The 25,091-nt window shown below is 42.7% G+C and overlaps 2 protein-coding genes across 6 annotated transcripts in view; one reads left to right on the top strand and one right to left on the bottom strand.

Moving 5' to 3' along the window:
• Window positions 1-42: 42 nt before the first annotated feature.
• On the bottom strand, window positions 43-22,487 carry lrfn5b (leucine rich repeat and fibronectin type III domain containing 5b). Its single transcript, XM_077552776.1, has 7 exons — window positions 21,919-22,487; window positions 8,701-9,388; window positions 7,873-8,101; window positions 6,850-7,024; window positions 4,485-4,824; window positions 2,377-2,677; window positions 43-1,947 (listed from the first exon to the last, which is right to left on the bottom strand). The coding sequence occupies exons 2-7, from the start codon at window positions 9,372-9,374 to the stop codon at window positions 1,246-1,248; spliced, it is 2,421 nt and encodes an 806-aa protein (XP_077408902.1). The 5' UTR covers window positions 9,375-9,388; window positions 21,919-22,487; the 3' UTR covers window positions 43-1,245.
• Window positions 3,779-25,091, top strand: part of LOC144039436 (methylmalonate-semialdehyde/malonate-semialdehyde dehydrogenase [acylating], mitochondrial-like) — a 31,491-nt gene continuing 10,178 nt past the window's right edge. The window contains exons 1-6 of one of the 5 annotated variants that reach the window (XM_077552781.1): window positions 3,779-4,814; window positions 16,941-17,036; window positions 18,002-18,070; window positions 19,758-19,976; window positions 21,825-21,952; window positions 22,014-22,119. The gene's annotated coding sequence lies outside the window, so the exon portion shown is untranslated. Of the gene's footprint in view, window positions 4,815-16,940; window positions 17,037-18,001; window positions 18,071-19,757; window positions 19,977-21,824; window positions 22,120-25,091 lie in introns of all 5 variants that reach the window. The other 4 variants (XM_077552782.1, XM_077552779.1, XM_077552780.1 and 1 more) reach the window with 4 other exon arrangements.

Genomic DNA, 25,091 nt, shown 5'->3' with positions numbered 1-25,091 from the left:
TTTTGATTTTTATTCCCCCCTCCAGTAGCAACACACACATGCTGTAGTACCGGACATCCCAGGTGAAATGTCCCTTGTATCACTGCTTTATTTATACTGTTAAACATCAAACAGAAACAACAGCAAAATCAAGAGCTGACACCCCCTCCCAGTACCAAGTTGTGCTCGTTCTTCTTACAAGTTAATTTACATCAGCGTGATAATACGTTTAGAAAGAAAAGATTGGGGGAAGCATGGAAATGTCTTCATTTGTCTGAAGCTCGTCCCCGCGTAACGTCACCGTGCCCGTCGGGTCTTGACGTAATTATGTGATAAAAGTGATTTGATCGATTCAAACCGGAGGGCAGTATCAGGCTGAGTCAACTCATGCCACCGAAAAAAATGCTGCATTGTGCTGCGTCTGGGATGTAAAAGCACATTCATTATCTCCACCAAGAAAAAAACAAAAAAAAAACACGGCAAGGTCACTCGGAGGCGAGTCCTCGTCTGTCTTTATCGTACAGAGTGTCCGGGTTACTGCATTCAGAATGACAATAAGGGTCGCCAACGGAAAGCCGTTGGGGAATTTATTCCGTATCCTTGCTATCCATCTTCAGGTCAATGTATTAGTACGCTCTTTGTCTGCACTAGTCAGACAATTCAGCACATTACTAGAACAACAAGGGTGCACTCGTAGAACGACAGTGTCCTACTATTGCACTTCGTCTTAATAGTGAGGACAAAACCATTCTAGTCTGTCTTGGACCTTTCCGTACAGCCGTTTGAGCATTTATTCAATATCCTTGTCAACTGTCTCACTAGTGTGCTTAATAGAAAGCTGTTTGAGCATTTATTAGATATACTTGCGTTATTAGCAAGACACAGTTACTCTACTAGTACCCTGGATTGTCTTACAAAAGAGGACAAAGAGCGTATTTGTATCTTCAGCCGGATTTCAAAGATACTGAATAAAACGCACGGCTCTCCATAGTCGCCTTGAGATATACGCCTTGGAAAATCTTTGTACAGGAGCTTGTTTTATACATGTTGTGCTTCTCGTGGTCCACTTGTGAAGAAGACGTCGATTGGTTATAGCGTATAAAACAAAGGCGGGTCCATAAACCTGTTCGTATTCCCTTTGATTTGCGAAGTGGACCTTGAAGCCCCTCCAAGTGGCCGAACGCCAATGCCGTCGACAAGGCAGTCGGTTCTCCGGCAAGCAGGCCACAAATCCAGTTTTGGAAAAATCCCTCGGTAAACTCCAAATCATAAGGTGCTCTCCAGGAGCCACTCGGAGCGGGACAGCTTGTCACGGGCCCGTTGAATGTTTGCGGCATTGTGAAATTGCGGTAGTTCACCACTCATGGACAGGCTTCGCTTAGAGCGCAGGCTGGCCCCCGTTTTGGGGTACGCCACATACAAGCGCTCCCTGGACGAGTCCGCATTGAGGGAGTGTCTGCGGTTGACCCTGACGGCTCCCGCGGGAACGGTCATGTACTGGCGAGGGGCCTGCCGTGCCCGCGGGACCCTGGGAGCTGCAGTCCACTTGGGCGCCTGGGCGCGGGATACCATGGGTGGCACTTTCGGCTCCGAGGAGTTATTGCGGTTGACGTTGTTGAGTTCAACATCCGCTTGCGCATTGGCTCGCTGGACGTCGGACGGTTTCGACGGGGCGATCGTGCGCTTCACCCTCGGGACACCCGGGGAGGCCGGGTGCCAACTGTGGCTGGCGGCCGAGGTAGACACGGTGCAGTCGGGCAGGGAGGGTTTGGCGGTACCGGTGTTGGCGGCGGAGATCACGACAGGTGCACGCTGCTTGGTGGGCTCCAGGGGAGGTAGAGCGACTCGCAGACACTCCTTGTCGTTCTTCTCCGGACGCAGGACTTGCTTGGACAGAGACTTGGGGAGTCCGCAGCCCTGAAGTTGCCCGTCGCTGCTCAAGGAACGAATGTCGCCCATCTCCAGAGCCTGTTGGAAAGAAGATTAATGAGTCATGGTCATTTACTGAACACTGTGTGTTTCCAAGTCAATCTAATCTGCCCAGGGCCTTCAGAATCAGTAGCTAGTCAGATTTCAAATTCATCCTCACAGGGCCAGAGTGCTGGCCCTCGATAATGGCAACATTTTTCCTGGGGGTATTACTGTGAGTACAGTTATATTTGTATTCAGCCCGTTGCTTAATGGTTATAGCACCGCAACATAGATGTTAATTAGCGTTAGCATTAAGCTAACGGACTGAAAGGCTAAGCTATAGTATGTGGTTGTTTTAAATACAAAAGGTGGAATTCTCTTAGTTTTTTTGTTTAGTTTGACAGTAAGTTTAAACTAACATCTGTTTTAAGAATATTTACAATTTCTATCGTGATAGTGGCTGGCCCGCCACGGCGCTAGACTAACCTTATCTGCGTCTCCCTGGTTGCACACCCGGTAGCGCACAATGAGGAAGATGATAAACGCCAGCACCGAAGCCACGATAATCCCTCCGATGATGACCACGATGGTGCCGCCCAGGAACTGGGACTGCATGAAGTGGCACCTCAGGTACTGTGGGTCGGTGGTGAAGTGGACACAGCCGATGACCCGGGTGGCGGTCAACGAGGTGACCTGGTCGTCGTAGATGGCCAGCACGCACAGGTCGTACTGCGTCCCTGCCGCCAAGTTGTTGACCAGGATGCTCTCGCTGGTCGGCGGGATCATTCTGGAAAAATACGAACGGGATTAAAGTGTGTATGTACTGCATATTGGCCTATATGTGTATGAATTAGTACCTATATACTATATATTTGATAACAATTATTTATTTTATATACTATACACGTTAACGGGTTCTTTTTGTTAGTTTTTACCTTTTCTGGTAATGACCTCGGCCATCTGTCCTGCTTCAAAATTAAATGCCAATCAAATTTGCCCACCAGTGGATTAGCGCCTCAACAGATTATGCAGTTGATTGTTTGGACGTTGTCAGTCGGCCATCTAAGACGTGCCTGCGTTTCATCATCGGTGACATTTTTGATTCATTCTAGGCGGCGTCTTTCATGATGAAAGGTTTGCTATTAAGGATTCTGTCTATCTATCTTTTTCCTGCATTGCGGCTCCACACCAAAAACACGCTGTTGACGGCATCATTTTTGTCGCCGTCCTTCCTAACATGTCCTGGTGATGAGCGTCTAAGTAGAGAGTAAAAGAGATGAAAGATGCCTGGGATGCTTTCTCTTTTTCTTTTTTTGCCAAACGCCGGCCGGGCTGACGGCGCTTTCATCTTCAGCTTAGTGCTGACATTTGTTATTTTTGATTTTGTTGATTAAGCATTATCAAAGCGGTAAATGGTACACTCCGGCAAAGGGGGATTAGGAGTTGAAGATTGAGAAGTGGGATGCGGTGCATTAGTACTCCTGATGGGATTAATGGACACCGCAAATAATCACAGAGACAGTCCAGTCTCAGCCTGTGAGACCAAATACCCCGAGGGACTTAAGTGTCCTCCTGAGTCGGTAAAACAACAGGTGTGGCAGTTTTAATCATGCGTTTGAGGTCATTTTGAGTTCAGCAAGTTTGGTTTGGGGCGGGAAGCACGTCAAAGGTTCTGGGTTTGACTCTCGCTAATGGCATTCCAGTGTAGACTTTTCTCAGAATTCCCCTCTTGAAATGACAATTTCTTATCTTATCTTAATGATATTTGGATAATTTGTCTTACTGGTAATATTTGAACGTGTTTTCGTGTAAAATATGATTTTTTTTCTTATTGAAATTAATTCTGCCAAAATATATATTTTTTTCTCTATTGATTTTTTTTCATAACATAGCAAGTTTAAAACACAAGTTGTTTTTTTGTTTAGTTTTCTTTATTTTTGTTTTGTATTTCTGATTGCTATCCTCATAATATTGCAACTTAATTCTCTTAAAATTTTCTCAAAATTTGTTTTAATCTCATATTCAGATTTTTTTTAACTTCATTTAATTTTCCACTTGCTTAACTTGATAATACAAATACATTTTTCATAAAAAAATATATTTTATATTCAGATTGCTTCCTAGTCATATAACATTTTGTTAATCATTTTTTCTCTCTCAACACACTAAAAAACTGGTGGGTAAAAGTAATCCATATAATTCTATTTTTAACCCAGTCATTGGGTTATTACCGGTATATCACAATCTCAACAGTAGTTACTTAGCAGGACTGTTTGGTGAATTTAAACCAAAAGATGAGTTAAATACTTAGCTCAAATGTTGGGTCGAATTTTTCACATAAAAAAAACAAATGAGTAAAAAACAAACCCAATTTGGGTTAATTTTAACCCAATTACTCTGTCAAAAAGGGACAGACTGCTACTTAAACCAGTTTAACCCAAAAAATTGGGTTATTCATTTGACTCAACTTTTTGGGTTAAATGAAGAACCCAACCTCCAAATTCAAGCCTGGATCTCCTGACTGTGAGGCAAACATACCCACACAAGACCACTGTGCTACCCCTGGTTGTCAAATGTCTACCCTTAATCCTCACCTGTACACCAGCGAGTCATCGTAGGTCCCGTTGTACTGGATCTGGAACATGCGGATGCCCGGAATGTTTCTCTGGAAGTTGAAGTGGACCATGGCCGAAGTGGACGTGGCCTCAGCTATGACCACATTCTTCTCCGGGCCCGTCTTGGTGTTCCCCAGGGGCACCCCGCCACCTGGACCCTCCGCCCCTGTCTTGGTCACGGTGGCGATGTCCGAAGACCCTGGGTCGGGTTCCTGCTCGGCGGCTGTGTTGTTGGTGATGTGAGGGAGCTTAGTGATGACCAGGGCCACCTTCTGCTGGGCTTCGCCGGCCGGATTGGACGCCACACAGGTGAAGGAACCTGCAATTATTTTATACAAACATTTAAAAGCATTTTGAGTTATTTTGCTAATACAGTAACTGGTTAATGATACTTTTAAAAAATGACAAGAACTTATTACTTTATTAATAGAATAATCTATTTTTACATCCACATTTGACCCCAAGCCCAATTTATAAATGATCTGGCCCATCTGTCCATGCTGAAAATGTGGCCCAAACATTTTCCCACCACTTCTCTCATCCTAAGAATAGAAATGTGTTTATGTGCGTTTAAAACAACACTGTTTAGTTCCATTACGCCTACATTTAAACGTATTTACAGCGAGCTTCATTTAGCACAAACGCAGCAAAAGGTTGAACATTACAAAGGTAATAAAAAGCTGAGCAGCACTTGTTAATTGGACTATTTAATGGTGCTACATCTCAGACGCTAAGCGTAAGAACATTGAGCACCAAGTCAATAAATATTTTTAGTCTTTTTTCTTTAATGTACAATTACACTTTATTTTTCTCTCTGACTAAATATAGAAAGGAAGGCAGGACGTGTGGGTTTCACAGGCGGGTTGAGAAACTGGTTGTTATTTTTGCTAGCAAGCTGGATAAAAGGTAGCTAACTTGTGATAGCTTGTTTTCTCATCAAACTTCAATCCAAAAATACCAACAGGTCATTAAAAGTGTTTTACTATTAAAAAACAAAAGTACAATGTGCCAGTGAGTTTCCCAAGTGTGTTTACATGCAAACTATTCTCTTCTGGCACGCAAACAATGATTTTGCACGGTAGCTAACCTGTGGAGGTACTCCAATTGGAAGAGACATTTGTTATATCACACTTCCAAATCTTTGACTATTTAAGCCCCTTAAACACGCTTTAATCTGTTTTATCACATGAACGATCAAGATGTAATGTTTTAGCAGGTGTAGTATTTTTTTCTGGCAAGGAAGCTAAAAGGTAGCTAACCCCATGACAAGCTGTTCACATTTAGTCTGGAAACGAAATGTTCTTTTTTGACAACCAACTCAAAATATTTTAACATGTCCTTGAAGCTAGATCTGTTTTTAGCCACACAAACAACAACAGTACAATCATATGATGTGTTACTGAGTATCACCAGCATGTTTACAAGCGTGCTATTTTTGTCTGGCTTCCAAATAAGAAGGGTAAAGTAACGAACCGTGGCAAGCTATGGTTTCATATTTAGCTAGGAATATTTTGTTTGCTTGTTTGTTTGGTTGATTAGTTAGTTGGTTTTGCAGTATGTAACTGTTAAACCACATAAACAGTGGAGGTTCTTATCATTTAAAAACCCGTGGCAAGCGGTGGTTTCACATTTAGTTAAGAAAAAAAGTTTTCTCACCCAGCTCAAAATATTTCAATATGTTCTTGAAGGTGGAAGCTGACTGATGTGAAAATGAATTTAAAAATACATACACTCACGAGTCATAACTTAGCAGATGCAAATGAGGGCCGATAAAATAGTTTGTTTCAAAATAGCCTTTTTGGAAAATAGCATGACGAGGCTCAGTTCTAAGAGGTATTCAATGTGTGAATGCTGATGAGCACTTCTGTTTCTGCAGTAAAAAAAATAAAATAAAAATTGACCTTCCAAAAACTTGCACATACATAAAATGAATCCACAGTCAAAATATTCAGAGATCCTACAGGCCAGGTACTACAAAAAGCGCATCGTGACTGACAGACAGAAAAAAAAAACATGCAATGCCTAAAAGCACTGTTTTTGGCAGTACAATGCAAAATCTCATGGCACACCCCCAATTAAAAAATGTCACATAAAGTGTATTAAATATGCAGAAATAATGATGCTCTCAGCTCGATTTACTCACAAATTGGCTTACCCAATGTGAAATCTGGACTTGTGCAATGTGCTCAATCAAATCAAATCAATTTTCCCCATTGAAATGTATTGAATTGGGTGAATCTGCATGTGAGCATCTTGGCGTAAGTTGTGGCCTAAAACAGCTCCTTGCGAGTGTTCAAGATTGTATTTATTTAACTATCGAATCTGACGTACACTCCAAACCTACCTGAGTCCTTGACGGTGCTGATGTGGATGTCTAGCGTGCCATCGGTGTGCACGGAGGCTCTAGAAGAGTTAGACATGAGTCGCCCGTCGGGGGCGATCCAGTGGATGACGGGGTCAGGGTCCCCCCGAGCCTTACACCGTAGCGTCACGCTCTGACCCTCCAGGGCCCGCAGCTCCTACAACAACAACATCAGGCTGATATATTGACCACGTTTGGGCTTTTACAGCTCTGTTCGCTGTAAACGTAATCGACTATTGATCATAGTCGTAACGTTGAATTAGCGCGTCGGCGGGGGCGTCGATACGGTGGCAAATACGCGTGAACGATAAACGTCTGCCGTGATGTAAAAGAGGCGTGAGATACGGCTGCTTGCTGCGCCGCGCCGCCTCGATTGGATCGTTTTATTTGGATGTTTTGCTAGACCTCATCGGCGTAATGGCAGATCTATCACAATCCAGCAAATAGCTTATTACAATCTTGTCAACAAGCGGGGTACACACATACAGTACTGAGTTTGAATATGAATGTGTGCATACTGCTCTAAAAGTAGTGTACCAACACGGCACACCACACACATGAAAATAAAGTTTCACAGCACTTGAAGACGACCAAGTAGAAGTAGTAGTGGTAGATTGTTCAAGTATTATTAGTAGCAGTAGAAATAGTAGTTGTATAAATAATAGTAAGTAGATGTAGTCGAGCAGTAGTAATTGAAGTAGTACTATTGGAAATAGCAGAAATAGTAGAACTAGTTATAGTAGTAGTCCGCCAGAGACAATTGATAATCGGGTCCTTGGTGACTTTGATCACAAGGGAAGAGAAAATGCTGAAATTCTGCAAAATTATCACTATATAGATACCTGACTTTATATTTGGTAAATCTTGTCTACAGTATATGTATTTTACAAAATCCTATTGACGACTGAGCGGCCCAGGGAATTCCTGCGAGCTTTAAAAGTCTGCCAAGTGTGATATTTGCTGTGAGGCTACAGCAAATTAATCGAGAGTTTTGGGGGGTCACACCTGAGAGTGCCTGGTGATGAGAGGAGGCTCGCACAGGAACTCCTCTTCCGACACGGTCCAGAAATAGCGTCCGGCTAGGTGTTGAGGCGAAGCGCAGGTCTCCAGGTCGTCCTCGCGCCGCAACCTCCGCAGCCAGAGTAGCTCGCAGTTGCACCGCAGCGGGTTCCCGCCGAAGCTCAACGCGAATGAAGTGGGCCCCATGATCCCCGAGGTGGCCAAGACCCCCGCTCTTTGGAAAAGGGCAGAGTTGGGGGACACCAGTTACAAGTCGGTCTTAGGACTTGGACTTGGTTGTCTAAAACTTGAGAAAGACTTGACGTTGTATTCATGAGATTCAACTTGACTTAGATTTGCTAACTTGAATTTAAGACTTGCGACTAGTGGTGCAATGGATTACAAAAGTCTCTGTTCAGATCGGATCGTTTTTCGGATCAGCCCCAAAAAAAGAGATAAATAGTACTTTTTCTTCATTTATTTTTGTAAAACACTTTTTTCCATTAAATTAAAAAAAAAGGGAAGTCAAGTTAGCCATCAAACCACAACACTTCAAAGTAAAAGTGTACTAATGCTATATGTATTGCTGTAAAGTGTATTATTATATTTGGTCAACTTTATTGTGAAGGTAGGCTTAGCGTGTTACGTTGAGTATGTTTCAGCTTCCTTGACATGTCAGAATGGATTGTGAATATGCACATTGTTGTTGTTTTTTTTTTTTTTTGCCACCCACCAATCCGTGCGCGATCCGATCCATGGGGCCTGATCCGAAACCGACCACGGATCAATGATGATCCGTTGCGCCACTACCTGAGACATATGACATCCACTCACCTCTGGAAAATAGGGTCCGGGGGCAGTTTTTGGAGCTTGTTAGAGGTCACATCCAGCCTCTTGAGTTTCTGTAGACCCGAGAAGGTGCCCTCTGGGATGTAGCTGAGCATGTTGTGGTCCAGGTTGAGGGTGTGGAGGCTGGACATTCTCTGGATGGCCACCCAGGGGACGCTCTCCAGGTTGTTGTAGGACAGGTCCAGCTCTTCCAAGGCGGTCAGGTCGTTGAAAGCGCCGATCTGAATGTGCATGAGCTGGTTGTTGTTGAGGATGAGGTGGTGCAGTTTGGACATGCCGCTGAAGGTGTCGTTGGTGATGCGTGTCAGCCGGTTGCTGTCCAGGTGGAGTGCCCGCAGGTTCTCCAGGTCCTTAAAGGCGTGCGGCACGATGGTTCCGATGGTGTTGCGGGAAAGCGTCAGGTCCACCAGCTTGGTCATGTTGGCAAAGTCCTTGCGCTTGACGCTGGTGACAAAGTTATCCCCCAGCCGCATTTCCACCGTATGCCGGTCGATGTTGGGGGGCACGAACAGCAGCCCCTTTTTATCACACAGTGTGGCCAAATTGGGGTTGAGCACCTGACACACGCAACGCTTGGGACAGACCTGAACCTTGTGGGCCTTGACAGCCGCACAGACGACCATCAGATAAAGCAGGAGGGTCTCCATTGGACTTGTCATTCACGTGGTTACGCCTGAGAAGATAAGGTAGAAAGAAACACAGATAGAAGGAAATGGTTTATCGAGCAGAGACTGCGCAGCGCTGTCATCGCTATTAAACATTAATTTGTCTTGCTCTGGGAATTCGCTCCCTTCAAGACAGAGATGCTTTTGAGCCTGACGCGCTTTACAACTGGATTGTAAATAGAATCATAGGCTCAGCACTGTGTCCAAATTGTAAGCAGGGGGCCAGAAAACAATGAACGCCGTGCAAATTAGACGTGGAACTAATTAGTCACCTGCAGACTTCAGAGGGCTGCATGGCTGCTTTGTGTTGTATATTTGTTGGAGCCGTTAAGCACTTTTTTTTGGGAAACCTTTATTATACACAGTAGTGGGTTATCAGGGCCAACAAGACCTACATGTACAACCTAAATTCTAATATTTGTTCCATGAAATTGTATTCATTTATTCCCAACAGTGTGTTCCCTCCATTATGTTGCATTTTATTTGGCTGCACTGCTTCCAGTCCATGTGGATTCTTTTTTTGGGTCAAATCATATATCCGTCTTTTGATGTCAGCTTTGGTCCATCCTCTGATTGACTTATCAAAGCAAAACACATCTGCCATGATCTCGACACATAACATCTAATAATCAGCATCTCTGCTAAGTTTTTTTCATGTTTTTGTCATGTTATTCAATAAATATTGATTCTCTGAACTGCTCCAGCTAATGTATTGGTCACAGTTGCATGCTGTTATATTGCGTTTTGGTGTAGTATTGATGTTTTATATAATTGTGATCTAATAGTGGTGGAGATTTAGTCAGGTAGATCTCCCCTGCCTGTTATTTGTTCAACCAGATATAAGGACAAACAGAAAGTCATAACATTTAACCAGGTACAAGACGAGTTAAGACCGAGGTCTCATTTGTCCTATCCAGATGGTCAGCAACATAAATCTTACAAAACATCGATCACAAATAAAATAGGAGATCAAATATTTTATTCAATTAATTATCAAGCCCAGGAGTTTTGAATGCAATTTTGTACCCCGCTTCTCGCCTGAAGTCAGCTGGGATAGGCTCCAGCACACCCGCGACCCTAGTGAGAGCAAGCCGTATAGAAGATGGATGGATGAATTAAAAACGCAGGCGCTGTCCAATAGATTTCTGTTGTCTGTCCCTGTTCCAAATGAAACAGGATGTGTTTGTTTCAGCTCTGTTTGCAAAGCGTTCCAAGCGGATGGAGCAGTATAACTAAACGCTTTTTTATCCATTTCAGTCTGGAAATAAGGAATAGTAACACTGAAGATGTCACGCGGTTGACGATGCAGTGGTTTTTGGTTGTTAGGAGAAAACAGCCGAAATAGAATGAAAGCAAACCAATGGGGACCTTATAAACCAGAGTCAGACGGTGTGTGTACCTGCATGCAATCAGAGAGAGCTGACCAGCTTTCACATACAGATCACAAAGATGTGTGAGCTAACTGAAACCAGTTACTGGAAAAAGCCAGCGATGAATGCCAATCCTGCTTTTTGACATGACCATCCCTTTCACACAGTTTCTATAAAATTTTGTGCACCAGGGACGTTTTTTTTCTCGCATAACTGCCCGCAATCAAAAAATGAGTCTGCACCAGCAGACATCAAATACTTGTTAAACAGTGACAATTGCTTTTAACACAATATGACAGAACAGAACAAGTGAGTGTCAAGTACTGAACTTCACAAACTAGTCCTGATTATCTGTGATTTTGAATAACTGTCCCGTCTCTGTTGGGCCTCCGATGCTACCGGTTCTGTGACAGTACGTTTTACAAGAAAAAAAGATTGCGTTAACGGGCAGTTTGAAAGGGGCTCATGTCTCTAAGCCGGCCTGGGAATGCCAATCCCGCCTTCCTGATTTGCTAATTCCGCCACTTTTATGTTTGCGTACACAGGGATGAAAGTCTGAAGTGTCCATCCGAGGGCCTGATCAGAATTAGATGGTTATCTCCCGGGATCATGCGGCCAAAAGGATGGGATGATTGGGCCCAGTGGCTCTGCGACGATGTGCTCATCCTTGCTATTGATTTTTTTTTTCTCCCTCTCTCTACTCTTACTTATGACACAGTGACACAGAGACAGGGGATAACGGGAGATCCATTTGATGAATCCCGAGACTTTGTCAGAGGGGATAGAGCATCAAGTGGAGATCGTATAGCGACTGTCAAGAACTGGAGTTTTGAGTCATTTTTCTGTCTTATATCCCACCAAAGTGAAGACCAATCCAATCAAATGCTGAGAACAACAGATCCCCATCCCATAACTGCAGTAAAAATCTACAGACTAACCTTTAAATACAGGCAAGAAAGGTCTGATTTAGGGTTATGGCTGGGTGGTTTGCTCGTAATGTCTCCATTGTCGGCACTGCGTCTTGACAGCGTGGATAAAAGTCTGGCCTCAGCACGGAGCTCCGCCAAATGAATACTGCCATGATTCCAAAAGCCAACAGGCGTCTAATAACCTCGATTGTCGGCGCAGGAAGAAAACATCAGACGGGACGGCGACGTTTTGGGGGGGTCAATGGCCGCGGTTACGCTTTGACAGGCGGGGAGAATGTAGGACAGAAAGAGGTCAGGTTTGAAACGCGCCGTGATGATGATGATAAGGGAGAAATGATATTGTCGCAGCGAGCCTGCTGGGTATGACATATCTTATGAGTACTGCTGATCAAGCTGCAGTGAGAAAGACACCCTCACCAAGTCCCACACAGAAATTATCATGACGTGCGAATGTTGAGACATGCTGTTATGGAGCTGAAAAGAGAAAGCTAGAAATGTCTTTCAGATCATGTCTCCACAAATCGCAACATTGGCCATGATCTGCTCATTAATTCGTCTTTGGATCATACCAGACACACTTATACTTCAGTACAAGTACTCTAGAGTAGAGTAAGACTCTTAAGTAGACTTTAGTAAAAGTAGTACAGAGTCTACTCTTTACAGCCTTGTAAAGTGGAAATGAATGTCTCACTACAGAGAAGAGTGTTAACAACCCTGCGCAATTTAAATGACTACAAAAATTGTCGAGTTTACAAAATGAGGCTTCAAAATCGTGCGAAATCAAGCCGTTCCCTTCGTGGGCGTGTCCGCTGAATGCGCTGTAACCACGCCCCATTCAGCAGTCGACCTGGAAAAATGTCTACACATAACCATGAATTAGCCGCAAAACTATATCCACTAAAATTTCCGGTTGGCTGGAACATATCCCACTTGATCGCAGCAGGGCTTTTCCATGCTGTGACAATGAGGCACTCTAAAGCAGCCACTCAAGCCAGATGATCCTGTCTACAACTGGCTGTCATTTTGGTGTGTTTTTTCCCCCTCCTTCTTCCACCTTCTCTCCATGACGTGCGCACTCACAGTTGACGACAAGGCAGTCTAAAGCAGCCATGTCAGCAAACTATCCTAAGGGAAAATACATTTTCAAGTTGTAGGCATAGCTCACCAGCTAACGGAACATCGAAATTGCCTTGGACAGAAAGAAAAATAAAAGATAAAATGTATATTTACTGTTAGCTATCCACATTAAAGAAAGCAATTACTCAAGTAAAGTCCAGATATGTATCTATGTAAGAAAAGTAATCATCCAACACGATGCCAAGACAGGCTCACTTTCCTTGACTCTGATCTCACCTGACGATCGGGAAGAAAACATTTCAGAAGCGATAAGTGTTTTTGGCCGAGAAATTAAGAAAACCCATCACGCTAAATTGTCAGTGGAGAGTCAACCTGGAGAGACCAAAGCAGACTTAGTAATACATCTGCCAAGATTTTATGTGATGAGGATCCTGTTTGAGTTTAATATGAACGAAGTTGAGATGCGTAGGTTGACATTGATGAAGATCTGAGGTATAGAAATGTATGTTGATGAAGATCTGGGGTGGATAGGTTCCTGTTCATAAGGATCTAAGTTATAGAAGTAGACTGTTGTTTATTAACCTTGGCTTTTGGGTACAGAAGTTCACATTGATGTAGATCTTTAGCTTCATGTTGATAGGGTCCCGTTGATGAGGATCTGCAATACAGAAGTTCATCTGTATCGGGATATGTTCTCATGGTTGAAAATCTGATGTACAGCAGTTTATGTTGATGAGGATCTGAGGTGTATAAATTAATTTGGATCAGCTTCAGTGGTATAGAAGTTAATGTTGGTGAGGATCTCAAGTATAGAAGTTAATGTAGACGTACAGTTCAGGTGTATAGGTTCATGTAAATGAGGATCTCAGGGGTATATTGTTCATGTGGATCAGGATCTGCGGTAAACAAACTCATTTTGAGGATTCGGGGTACAGGATGTTTATGTGGATCAGGAACTGAAGAATACAAGTTTATGCAGATCAAGATCTGAGGTATAGAAGTTCATGTTGATGAGGATCTGGAAGTGGGGTTTACTGTTTACCTTAAAATGGAGGATTTGTGCTATAGATATTCATGGGGATGAGGCTCTGAGCTAAAGTCTACATCGACATAGACGAAATGTTTTTAACGAGGAACCGAGGTGTATATGTTCTCGTTAGTGTGAAGCGAAGTTCACATTGACACTGATGAGGTGTGTATGCCGCTAACGAAGATCCGAGATGTGTATGATATGCTGATGAGGCTCTGCGGTGCAGTTCCTTGTTGCGTGCTGCTCTGAGGCTGACTGACAAGACCTCTGTTGATGTGCAATGAGGCAGAGACGACCTGCAACTTCCAGGCTCAAATTGCGCTCAAGACTTGATATTGATTCAGTGTGTGGAGATTGAGGCCTTTTTTGCGCTCTCTTTCCCTCTGCCCGTTCCCTTGGAAAACTTGGCTGAACGTGAGGCGAATGGTTACCACTGTAATCCCCCACACCGCCAAAACAGGCCGGAGATATCCGCCACCATCCCTACTAATTTGCATTTAAATACTGGCGTTCCGCTGGGATTTGCATAACAGGTTGCGCTCATCATGTACACGAACAAATAAGCAGATAATCAATCAACGTGCTCATCAATCACGCTCTTCATCTTTTAAATGTCACACCGACGCCGGAAAGTCATTATCCTGCATATTGGGTGTGCTCATTTCGCCGCGGATAAGCCTGGAGAAAAAAAAAAAAAAAGCACCGCATTGACCGTCATCTCCTGCCCAGTCAATCACATGTTGCTTTACTACCTCCCAGCTTGTCTTTGCGCCCCCGGAGTACACAACAGACTGACAGCGCACGCCCACATGTGCGCTCCAGTGGGCAGATCGCTGCCTAATAGAGGCAGTTCACCCCCCCCACATCTATGGAAACAGGCGACTGCAGCATAGCAGTGGTGTACAGTAGCAGTGGATATCTATGCTCTCCCAGGGGCGGCCTTCTCAGAGAACAGAAAGCACAGCATAGCGTGACTCGCCTTACGACCAGGGGGCGCGGGGGAAATGGTTTCCGATGCTGCAACTTGTGTCTAGAGAGCCTTGGCAAGTTCGCCTCCGGGCAGGGAATCATGGGAAGGTCACGCGAGGCAAATGGGATTGCCAAAAAGAATCTAAAGTGAAGTAGACATACACAGACATTTTTCCTCTGCTCAGAAAATGGTCGCCCTCAACAATTGTAAATGTTAAATATGTTTCAATACGCAACACTTTTGGTTGGTGCTGTATTTGTGTCCACCAAAAAAGCCCCAACTACAGCGAGCTTCCTGATTGTCTGTTTCAGGTTCATCCCACAATCACAGAATTGGTGATGGGTCCAACTCGGGACATTGACCACGCACATCTGGTTTAACATATGCGATTCTCTGCCTTGAAATGACTTTTAAAACAGCCCACACCTGAGGAGAATCATCCAGCATCATCTTTTAGAGACACTAGGGCAGGGTTCACCAAATCCAGTCCTCGAGGTTTTAGATGTTTCCGCCTACCAACACACCTGATACTAAAGATCAGGATCATTATCAGGCATGCTCATGAGCTAATTATATGAATCAGTTGTGCCAGTGGGCGGAAACCTCTAAAACCTGCAGCACTCTGGACCTCGAGGACTGGAATTGGTGAACCTTACCCTAAGGGCATAACTGGGCAAAGTATGACTTGGGGGCCACATCCAGCCCGCCCACAGTCTATGACTGGCCCTCACATTGACACTGAAGTCAAAGATAGAGTTAGAGTTGATTTTAATGACCGGTTATAATTTTGTTAAAATAGTCTGGTTCCTTAATTATATTAACAACACCATGCACTAGGTTCTTAGTGTCTAATTTGGCCTGAATATCAGTATGTGTATACCCCACACCATAGGATTATCGCTTAAGATCGTCTTTTAGACACATCCGAAAGTTCAGCCATCGCTGGTTTTGATTTTTTTTAAAGGGAAGAAAAATTTTCACATTTTGCCTGATTGTTGAGATGTGTCTACCCTGCATAACTGGATAATCAATCAGGATCAGCATCAATTGGAGGTCTAAAAATCAGGTCTAATCTTTCTAAAACACGCGATAATCTGGCCTTTTTCCGACTTTGATCGGAATGGCGAGAAAATGCTCAGATTTGGCCCAATTATCAATTCGTGTGTACCCCACACCACAGGAGGATCAGTCAGGATAATCCTTTCGAGGCATCCGATAATCAGGCCTTTGCGGAACTCAGAAATGCTCAAATTTGGCTCTATTGTAGCTGTGTGTGTACTTGCGCAAAACAAAACAAGCTGCAAGGTGGCTGTAAAATGGCTCCAGCAAAGCATTTTATGAAAGTGACCCAGCATAGATTCTGCGACGTCTGCCTCGCTAACACTTCTCCATGCGCTGTGACGCTTCTCCGAACGCGATAACTCTTGGATGACAGCCGCGACGCCATGGCAACACTGAAAAACGTCACATTGAAGGGAAGCGTGAGGGGGAGGTGAGATGCAATCAGGGGAAGGGGGCTCGTTTTCAAGATCACCTAATGACATTTATAACAAAGAATCCCCAGAGGAGAGAGAGCATCCGGACAATTTAGTCACGGATAACAAATGAGGTTCTGCTTTAAAGCCCCCGAACATTGTCAGGGTGCTATTACTTGCTAATGGTGAGAGACAGCCGTTGACACTAATGCTGCTGATGCTACTGCAGCATGAATTTCTTATTGTTAGCCGGCCAAGCCTGCAGGTATTGTTTTGATCGCCCTTGGCAGGATTAGCCAAAAAACAACCAATTAACTAACCGAACGAACCATAACACATTACTATGGAAATTTCTATATGGCTGGTATTTGCCAAGAAAGAATCCCTTAAAATTTGATTTCTGGATAAATCCAAAGGTGCCTTGAAATTACAAGTTTGATGTATTTCATGACCACATTTGTATCTCAAATCATCTTCCCCCATTGAAATTAATGGATAATGCATCTAATCTGTTCCAGCCTTCCAAAAAAAACAAAAATGTGTTGTTTTTTTACATGTTTTTTCATAAGAAAAACTGAACTAAACAGTATTGCGCTGTATAAAAGCACACAGTAATAACATTTGCTCCCCACTTAACCTGTAACCATGGAAAATGCAAGCGCAAAACACGACTATACCTAATGTATTGTCCTCCCTTGTTCTTCTACAGAACAAACCAGCTTAATGGCACATTACCGCTACCAACTGGTATTGTCCTTCCACTGCAAGAAAACAACGCACATTGATGGTGGCTGGATGTTTTGAGGTTTGGCACTAGTGTACCTTGAGATTCCTTTGATATGTCGTGATACTTAATACTCCTCTAATGAAATGTACTTTTACTGTGAAAGCTGATGGATTTTTTTTTTTTTATGATCTCACACCCAACAAGGAACATATTTTTACAATGTCTGTGGATTGCAATCAGAAGTGGGTAGTAAAGTGCTACTTTTACTCTGTTACATTCAGCACTATTTTTGATAAATTTTACTTATGAGTATAGTTTTAATCAGTTACAAGGAGGAGGACTTTTATTTCTTGCTTAGTTTGTAAATCCTAAAATTTGTTAATTTTCATGCACAATAAGATAAAATGTCTTAAGAGTCTCCGCACTGCAAAAACAGAAATCTTAAGTAAGATATAATTTCATTAGGAACGTAACAAGGCTTAACTTGCTTTTTTGATAGGCGTTTCACATTCCTCGGCAGAGAGCGGCGTACATACAAATAAAGTTTCTCCAAAATCTATTAAACTGGAAATGATTCTTGAAAAATGAATTTCATAGTTATGTTAGTAACAACCAAATAAATAATATTGTACAAACTTGTCATGACAGTCGGGGGTTCCTTTTAAGAAAATTTGTCGTGGCAGAATTGGCTTTACTTTATTGTGTTTTTGTCTCAGTTAAAGTGATATTGTTGGGTAATATCTGAATTTGCATATTATATTATTTTATTATTTTATTATTATATTTTTGTCTCGGTGACATTAATGCTTTGATTAAAAAAATAACTCTGGTACTTCAGTATTTTTTTTCACTGAAACATTACAGTCTTACACAATTATTTGGAGGACTACTTTTTACTTTTACTTGATTCATATTATCAATTATTATTAGACGCTTATCCAATACAATTTGTGGTTACTCTACCGACCAACCTCTGACTGCTATGACACGCTGCAATGCAACACAATACTCTTGTTATATTCTTTTTTTTCTTTGCATTTCAGGTGGGGGACGGCATCTCATATGCAATTTCGGAGGCAACTGCAATTTCTCTGCTTTGACTGGATGTCAAGGTATCGTCCCGTTTGTGTGTGTGCGTCATACTAAGCAGACCCTGGTGCATCAAGAGAAGTGCTGTTCATCAGCATTTACAAGTCTCCCCTGCCATTTTGCAAGTGTTTTCCTTCGCACAGCATCCGAGCGGCAAGCGAAAGTCAGGATAGGATGGAGAGGAGCAAACAGACTCACAACCTTCCTCATATTTTTCCGACGTCTAGCTGTCTAGAACAGGCAGGAGAAGGAGCTCAAACACTCATCTGCATTCCGCCGCCGCTCTTGTGCGATCGCACCCCTGATGTGAGGGGAGGGGGGCTTATGACCTGGGATTTTCTCTCACAGAAACCTTGAAAAGCACTCTGGAATATCAATATGAGATACGCACTCTCATTCGCCCGTTTAATTCCTCGCGGGCGCACTGCATGGAGGATTTTATGTATAGGAGGAGTGAAAGAAAAATAAGTTCAATCCCTTCCCACGTTGGGTGCAGACAAAAACGTGTAACATCTCCTTTGTTGCGTTTTGCGGCAAAACGAGGACGAGCTGAATTGAAAGTGATAGCAACAAATCCTTCTTAAAATAGGTTTTTCTACTTTGGAAAGAAATTACTACCGGTACATCGGTGCTTGAAGATACAATTCGATTAAGTGTTTTTAATAAGGAAAACTCGTACCTTTACATTCATCAACAGGGAAGTCAAGTCAAAAATCTTCTTTATAATAATATGTTGTATGCGGCTCCACTAGTAGTCTAAACACAGTATTCAGATTACTGTAATATTGCGTTTGTGGACAATGAATTAATCAGCAAAATACACACGTTTTTATCTGCCACTTGCTGTCGACTGAAAATGACATCGCAGTTGCTAAGGGCTCAGGTAGCGACCTATCACGGCTTAGCTTGCGAATGTCACATGACCAAACAAAAAAGGTGACATGACATTTACATGACCTTCCTACCCTGACCAAAAACACTCATTGCTACCTGGAAAATTACCCCCCCCCCCCCCAAAAAAAAAAAGAAATCTGCCCCCGACACCATTTTTACCAAAATATATGAAACTGGGTACACAAGTCTCAAAGACCACTACCCAAAAATAGAAAAGGGAATTGGCCATTTTGGTTAACGGGTTAGTACCATTTGTACTTTTTTGATAATTTATTCAAATGAGTCTCAGTCGGTAGCAGGTACACTGACAGATAGACGTCAATAAAGTGCAAACCGTTTTTTTTCTTTTTGCTTCTGCCATCTTATGTGGGCAAAGCCTGTCATTGAATTTGAAATACAGAAACTCTAAACTTGCCTCCACAATATCATGCATATCATGGTGAAACTTGGTGCGTAGGATGGAAACAAGACCCTGAAGAGATCCATATGCCATCTTTCTTAATTAATGTTTCCCCTACCTTGTAGCGACAAGCACAAGCTACATATTTAAAGTCACGCAGTATCACCACCTCCAAATTTGACAAAAATCTGACACCAGTTTCACACTCGTGACAAGACGTACGAAAAAATCTCAAGAACTCATGCCCAAAATTGAACAATAAGTCAGCCATTTTGGGCAAATTCCAGCACTCATACTAGAGAATACATCAAGTGAGCCCCCATCGGAAGCAGACATCCTTGACAGACACACGAGTGACCTTAAAAAATAATAATACAATCTAACAATTAAATAATGAAGACTCTTTCTTTTGACAGGAGACCAAAGACAATAGATGCTGGTCCCCACGAGACCCAAATGTAGGTCATTGAAAGTGAAACGTGGTCAAGCAGTCACCTGTCTGCGTGTGAAGTATGTGAGTGGGAAAAAGAAGACAAAAAAAAAACAGGTGTAGTAGGCCCGCACGGAGGATTCAAAGGATGCCCTGCGGGCGCTTGGGAATAATACGCCACGTGATGACTAACACTTGACACGAGGCAAGGAGACGGCATCCTTAATTTATGTAAAAATATGATGAAGTGTGTTTATTACCGTGTTTGCTCACATAGTGACCTAACAGACGCCGCACCCCAATTAGCGACTGGATGCATCCAACTAGCACCTTGAGCAGGGGAAAAAATGGCTAGTAGCTAATTAACTCTGTTGCTAACCAAAACATCAGCAGCGACCACATCACGTAAACAGACTTCTCTGCATTGTATTAAAGGTGATTTGAAATGGGATCCTTAATGAAGATTAGCATCCAGTATGGTTTTGCTTTCTCCATAATCATTAAAGAAAAAAACGACTTTTGTTTACTATTACAATTGCTGATCCCATTTAAACTCCATTGCTAACCAAAACAGAAGCACCCTTCTCAGTGCTGATGATCATGTTATTTGGCAACAACAATTAACATTCCAGCAAACTCACACAAAACGTGGCCATTCCACAATGTTGTGTGCATCCATGTTTATGTCTCAAGAAGCTATGTGACTTATTTATTCCACCAGCCAACTTGAATCAGTTTGTAGTCAGTTGCTAACCAAAACAGCAGCTCCAATCGAAGCAGATAAACAGTTCTGCAGTGTGGAGCATGTTGTAAAAGAGTTCCTAATGTGACGACGACACTTAGCGTTCCATTAGATACGGATTTGTGCTCGCTCCACAATGTTGTGGGCGTCCATGTACAGTACATTCCTCAAAGAATTTTGTTAAACGTGGTGTTACAGCGCATGTTCTAAATGAATTCCCTGCTCAGCTGTTGTGGGATTCTGAAAAGTGGTCGCTCCACAATGTTGTGTTTATGTTCTACAGGGCTACATAATACTGTAACTCATGGAGTCCTACTGGATGTAGTAAATAAATTCCCAACGCAGTATTAAAGATGATCTATGTGGGATTCTGTGGCCACTCCACAATGTTGTGAGTGTCCATGTTGTTTATGTTCAGGGCAGCTATACTTCCCTTGTTTAAGTGCGCAGTCTTACCACATGTTGTAAATGAGTTTATTGTGTCGTCTTAAAGATAATTTATGTGGCGACAGTGTCTTTAAAGACAATGTGCGTTCCTGTAGAATAGATTCTGGCGTGGTTGTACCACAAGGTTGTGTGCATCCATGTTTTGGTCTTAGCACATTTTGTAAGATTTCCCTTTTTAGTATTAAATATGATTTATGTTGAGATGGTATCTTTAGCGTGGTATAGCGTTCCAGTTGACTCTTGACATGTGGCTGCTCCACAATGTTGTGTGTGCAGAGAGCGACGCCTCTTATTACCGCAGTGAAAAGTTCACTGTACAGTGTTGAGATGGCATCTTAAGCAACACTTAACGTTGCAATAGATTCTGTAATATGGTTGCTACACAACGTTGTTGAGTGCCTCATTTATTCCCCTTTGCTGCATGTTTCCATTTTAGTCCTTTTTAAAATTTAGTTCTATACTCCAGTTGCACAAATAAAGGCCTTCACCCCTTCTGCAGTTGAGTAAACTCTGCCCAGCCCCGATCAAGATTTTTTATTTGTTTTTAGAACCGCCTTCTAAAGATTTTAAATGTACATTCTCCACTCCAGCCCGTTTTTGGAAGCCTTGCAACGCTCTCCCCGTGTTAGACGCCATCACACCTTGTGACTGAGGTGTCATTTGCATATCATCTCGTCTTAAATCACTTGACAGCGGCAACAGAAAGGAGAAGCTTCATCAGTAGCGGCTATCAGCGCATCCTCGGGGCAGCGGCAATAAAACACCCATAGCAGCAGACATCTTATGTGAATTATAGCCCGGTGTTCGCAGCCAATCACCTATGTGTGAAAAACTCAAATCCATCTTTTTTTTCTGACCTTGCAGGAGTGCTGCATGCATACAACACCTCAAGTCAATTAAACACCACCCCCTCCCATCACAAGAGTTGATTGACATCTATGGGGAGATTTTCTTTTACCTTGCGGAGGACACATCCAGCCCCACAGTCAAAGGTAGAAGTCCGGCATCTCCGCCTCGGAAGAAGGAGGGAATAAAAGAAGCGAATTAATGCAGGTGTCCCGCACACGTTCGCCTGGCTTCCGGTAACATGTGGCCGGCCTTGGCAGCCCCGTCGATGCCCTTCAAGGAGGGAGGAAGAAGAGGAGATCCGCCGCGCCGGGTGAGAGTGAGCATTGCTCGGGGGAAGGCAGCCTCACCTCCTCCCAAAAAAAAAAAAAGCGAGATGAATAGAGAGAGAGAGAGAAAGGAAGAGGAGGAGGACGGCGCTGCTTTTTTGAACAGCCCCTGCGAATGACTGCAGCCAGATGTTCCTATAATTCCTCTCTCTCGTCCCCGCTCTCTCTCCTAATCCAGATTGCCTGCGAGGTCGCAGCCGTCATACATCCGCGCGCACACACCGCACGCACACACACACCGCTCGCCGGTTCCACTGGCGCTTGTGTTCGGAATTGCAATGGCGGCTGCACAGAGAGCGTTTGTGTGCGGCAGACAGATGCACCGCACACACACGCATGAGCCCTGCCTGCCGGCCGCGCTCACAGCCCAGCGTCATCATTTATTCATGCACACGCAGAGAGAGAGAGAGAGAGAGAGGCTGCATGCGCGACAGAATGCAGCATGCACCACATTCTGCTTCTCTAAAAGATAGGGATTCGACAGCAAAACTCACTCAGTCGCACCCCCTAGAAAGTTTGAAAAATTGAGCCGTCCGCACCTGTTCTGCTGATCAACAAGAAATCGGGGAGTTGTGTCCATCATGACAGGAGGGAAAAAAGTCACAGGGTCCCATGTTTGAAATTGACAGGAAGTCAGCCATTTTGGTTTGAGGCAGTAAATTTCAGACTTTGACAAACTAGGAAGCAGGTGTCTTCGACAGATGGGCGACCGTAGATTGTCAAGCTTTAATGTTTAATTAGTTTAGGGATAGACCTAATTGAATAGGATGCGATGAAATATATGATGTTATTTCTAGGTTGTTCTTGCATGTGTTAAAATCACAGTATAGCTCAGATCAGTCGTTGAACAAATGTTGACTTGGCTGAAACTTAAAGCTCCCCTGTGGAACTGTTGGCACGCTACGCCGACCTAACACCCCCCCACCCCCCCACCCCCCAGTCAGCATTTTATACCTTCTAAGCGTCTCAAATGACTTCAAAGGCCCACGGTTCACAAAAATAAACAACATCAATGAAAGGGAAAACACATTTTTATGAAAGCTTGAATAGTAGATCACCGAGGGGAGAAGTGGCAACAAAACAGGCCAATGCTTAACTGCTTTAGCATCTTTCTCATTATATTCAATTCCAGCAATTTAGAACCAGCATGAAGGATTTCTAGTCTTAATCAATAGTTTGATCCAAACGCAGCAGCGAATCAATAAGAGCTGTAGTTAGGTCATCTTGGCAAGAGCTTCATTGACCACTTCATTAGGTACACTGCTGGGAATTTTTGTATTAAGTGGCAGTCGCCATACATGTCAAGAAGAGGGGTAGAATATGAAGAACAAGGTACCCAGTGGTACTGCTTTACCTTAACGGCATACTTGTACATTTATATGAACTCCAAAATATACAGTTGTATCGTTTGGGATTCTACCCCATAACATTTTGTCAGGTAAATACACAACAATATTGACTCAACTATGTGATTATTACTCTCAAAACAGTTGATGTTTGCAGGGTACAATGTCTTGGATTTGATACCGTCTTGGATTTGATACCGTCAAAACATTCTGTACCTCAAACACAGCCTACAAAATACATCATCGTCATCACTAGCCTGGTGTCCTCAAAGCTTCTGCTTTTGTACCCTTGACTTTAGTAGCATAGGAAATCTTTTTTTGGCCTTGGAGTCCAATTAGTAAGCTCTACTGTGCACATTAAGGGTATGATGGTTTGTCCCGGGGGGGCTACTCCGTTTGTATCCTTGACTTTGACATACCTTTGAACCATACCTCAACTTTGTCTGGCCTGGTAGTTACACACACAGTTACCTTGAAGTCCAATTATTAGCCTTCCGGGGTCATAGGAATGGACATCTAATGTCTACCTGCCAGTGAAAGCTCCTGCGGGACACTTAAGTCATGTTTATTTAAACAATAGTTCATTTATTTGCTTACACAGCATATTGTAATAGCAGCATATTGTAATAGCAGCACTTTGCAGCGGCCGTAATTACAACAGGCAGGCGCTCGGCGGGCGGGAAGTGTGAATGTCAGAACCCGCATATGAGTGAGTCACTGGGAGAGTTGGCGGGCAGAAAATTGCATCGACACATCCCTCGCTTCCACACACACGCACACACACACAACAGTATCGTTGCTAATATCAAGGTCCCCCTACCGCAACCTGGCTACATCGAGGATTTTTCGTTGTCGAACAAAATTAATTGTCTATCATGGAAGTCCCAGCTATAATAAAAATTTACTGTATATCTTTTTTAAGGTTTCTTTACAGTATACTTTTGCAGTATTCCAAGATGCTAAAACTAAAATTGCGGGGGGGGGGGGGGGGGGTCATTACGAGAGTACTTATAAGAAAAAGTTTCACAACAATGTTTAACATTTCTAAAATGATATAGTGAAAACATCCTTCATTTTCACCTTTCACCTTTGTGACCATTTTTTTAAATCTCGCAAATGACAAATACTGTTTAAAATTGAACTAATGCAAAAATTAATAAAAACAAGTCTTTGTGAAAACTAAATAAAAACTTTTAAAAAAAACACATCTAAAAACTAATTGAAGCAAACTGAATTTAGAAAACAAATTTTTTTAAAAAAAAATTATTAAAATGTAAAAACAAGAGTGCTAGTAAGAAAAAAATGTTTCACATTTATAAAACGAATTATATAGTGAAAACATCCTTTGTTTTCACATTTGTGAGCTTTTTTTTTTTTTTAAATCTCACAACAAATACTGTTTAATTTTTTACACTAATTCTTAAAATTTATAAAAACTAAAGCCTTTATTAAAACAAAATAAAAACACACCTCTTAAAAAATTAAACAAACTTAATTTAGAAAACAAAATTAAAACTGAAAAAATTAAAAATCCTAAACCATTATAACACTAAAAGTTCTTCATTGTAATGCCCTTTCAAGTGGGAAAGGAGAGCCACAGTCGCCAATGC

The sequence above is a fragment of the Vanacampus margaritifer genome, chromosome 19 (assembly GCF_051991255.1).
Source record: "Vanacampus margaritifer isolate UIUO_Vmar chromosome 19, RoL_Vmar_1.0, whole genome shotgun sequence".
NCBI classification, from domain to species: Eukaryota; Metazoa; Chordata; class Actinopteri; order Syngnathiformes; family Syngnathidae; genus Vanacampus; species Vanacampus margaritifer.
Note: the sequence above shows the minus strand (reverse complement) of the source record. Positions and strands in the feature narration are given on the sequence as shown.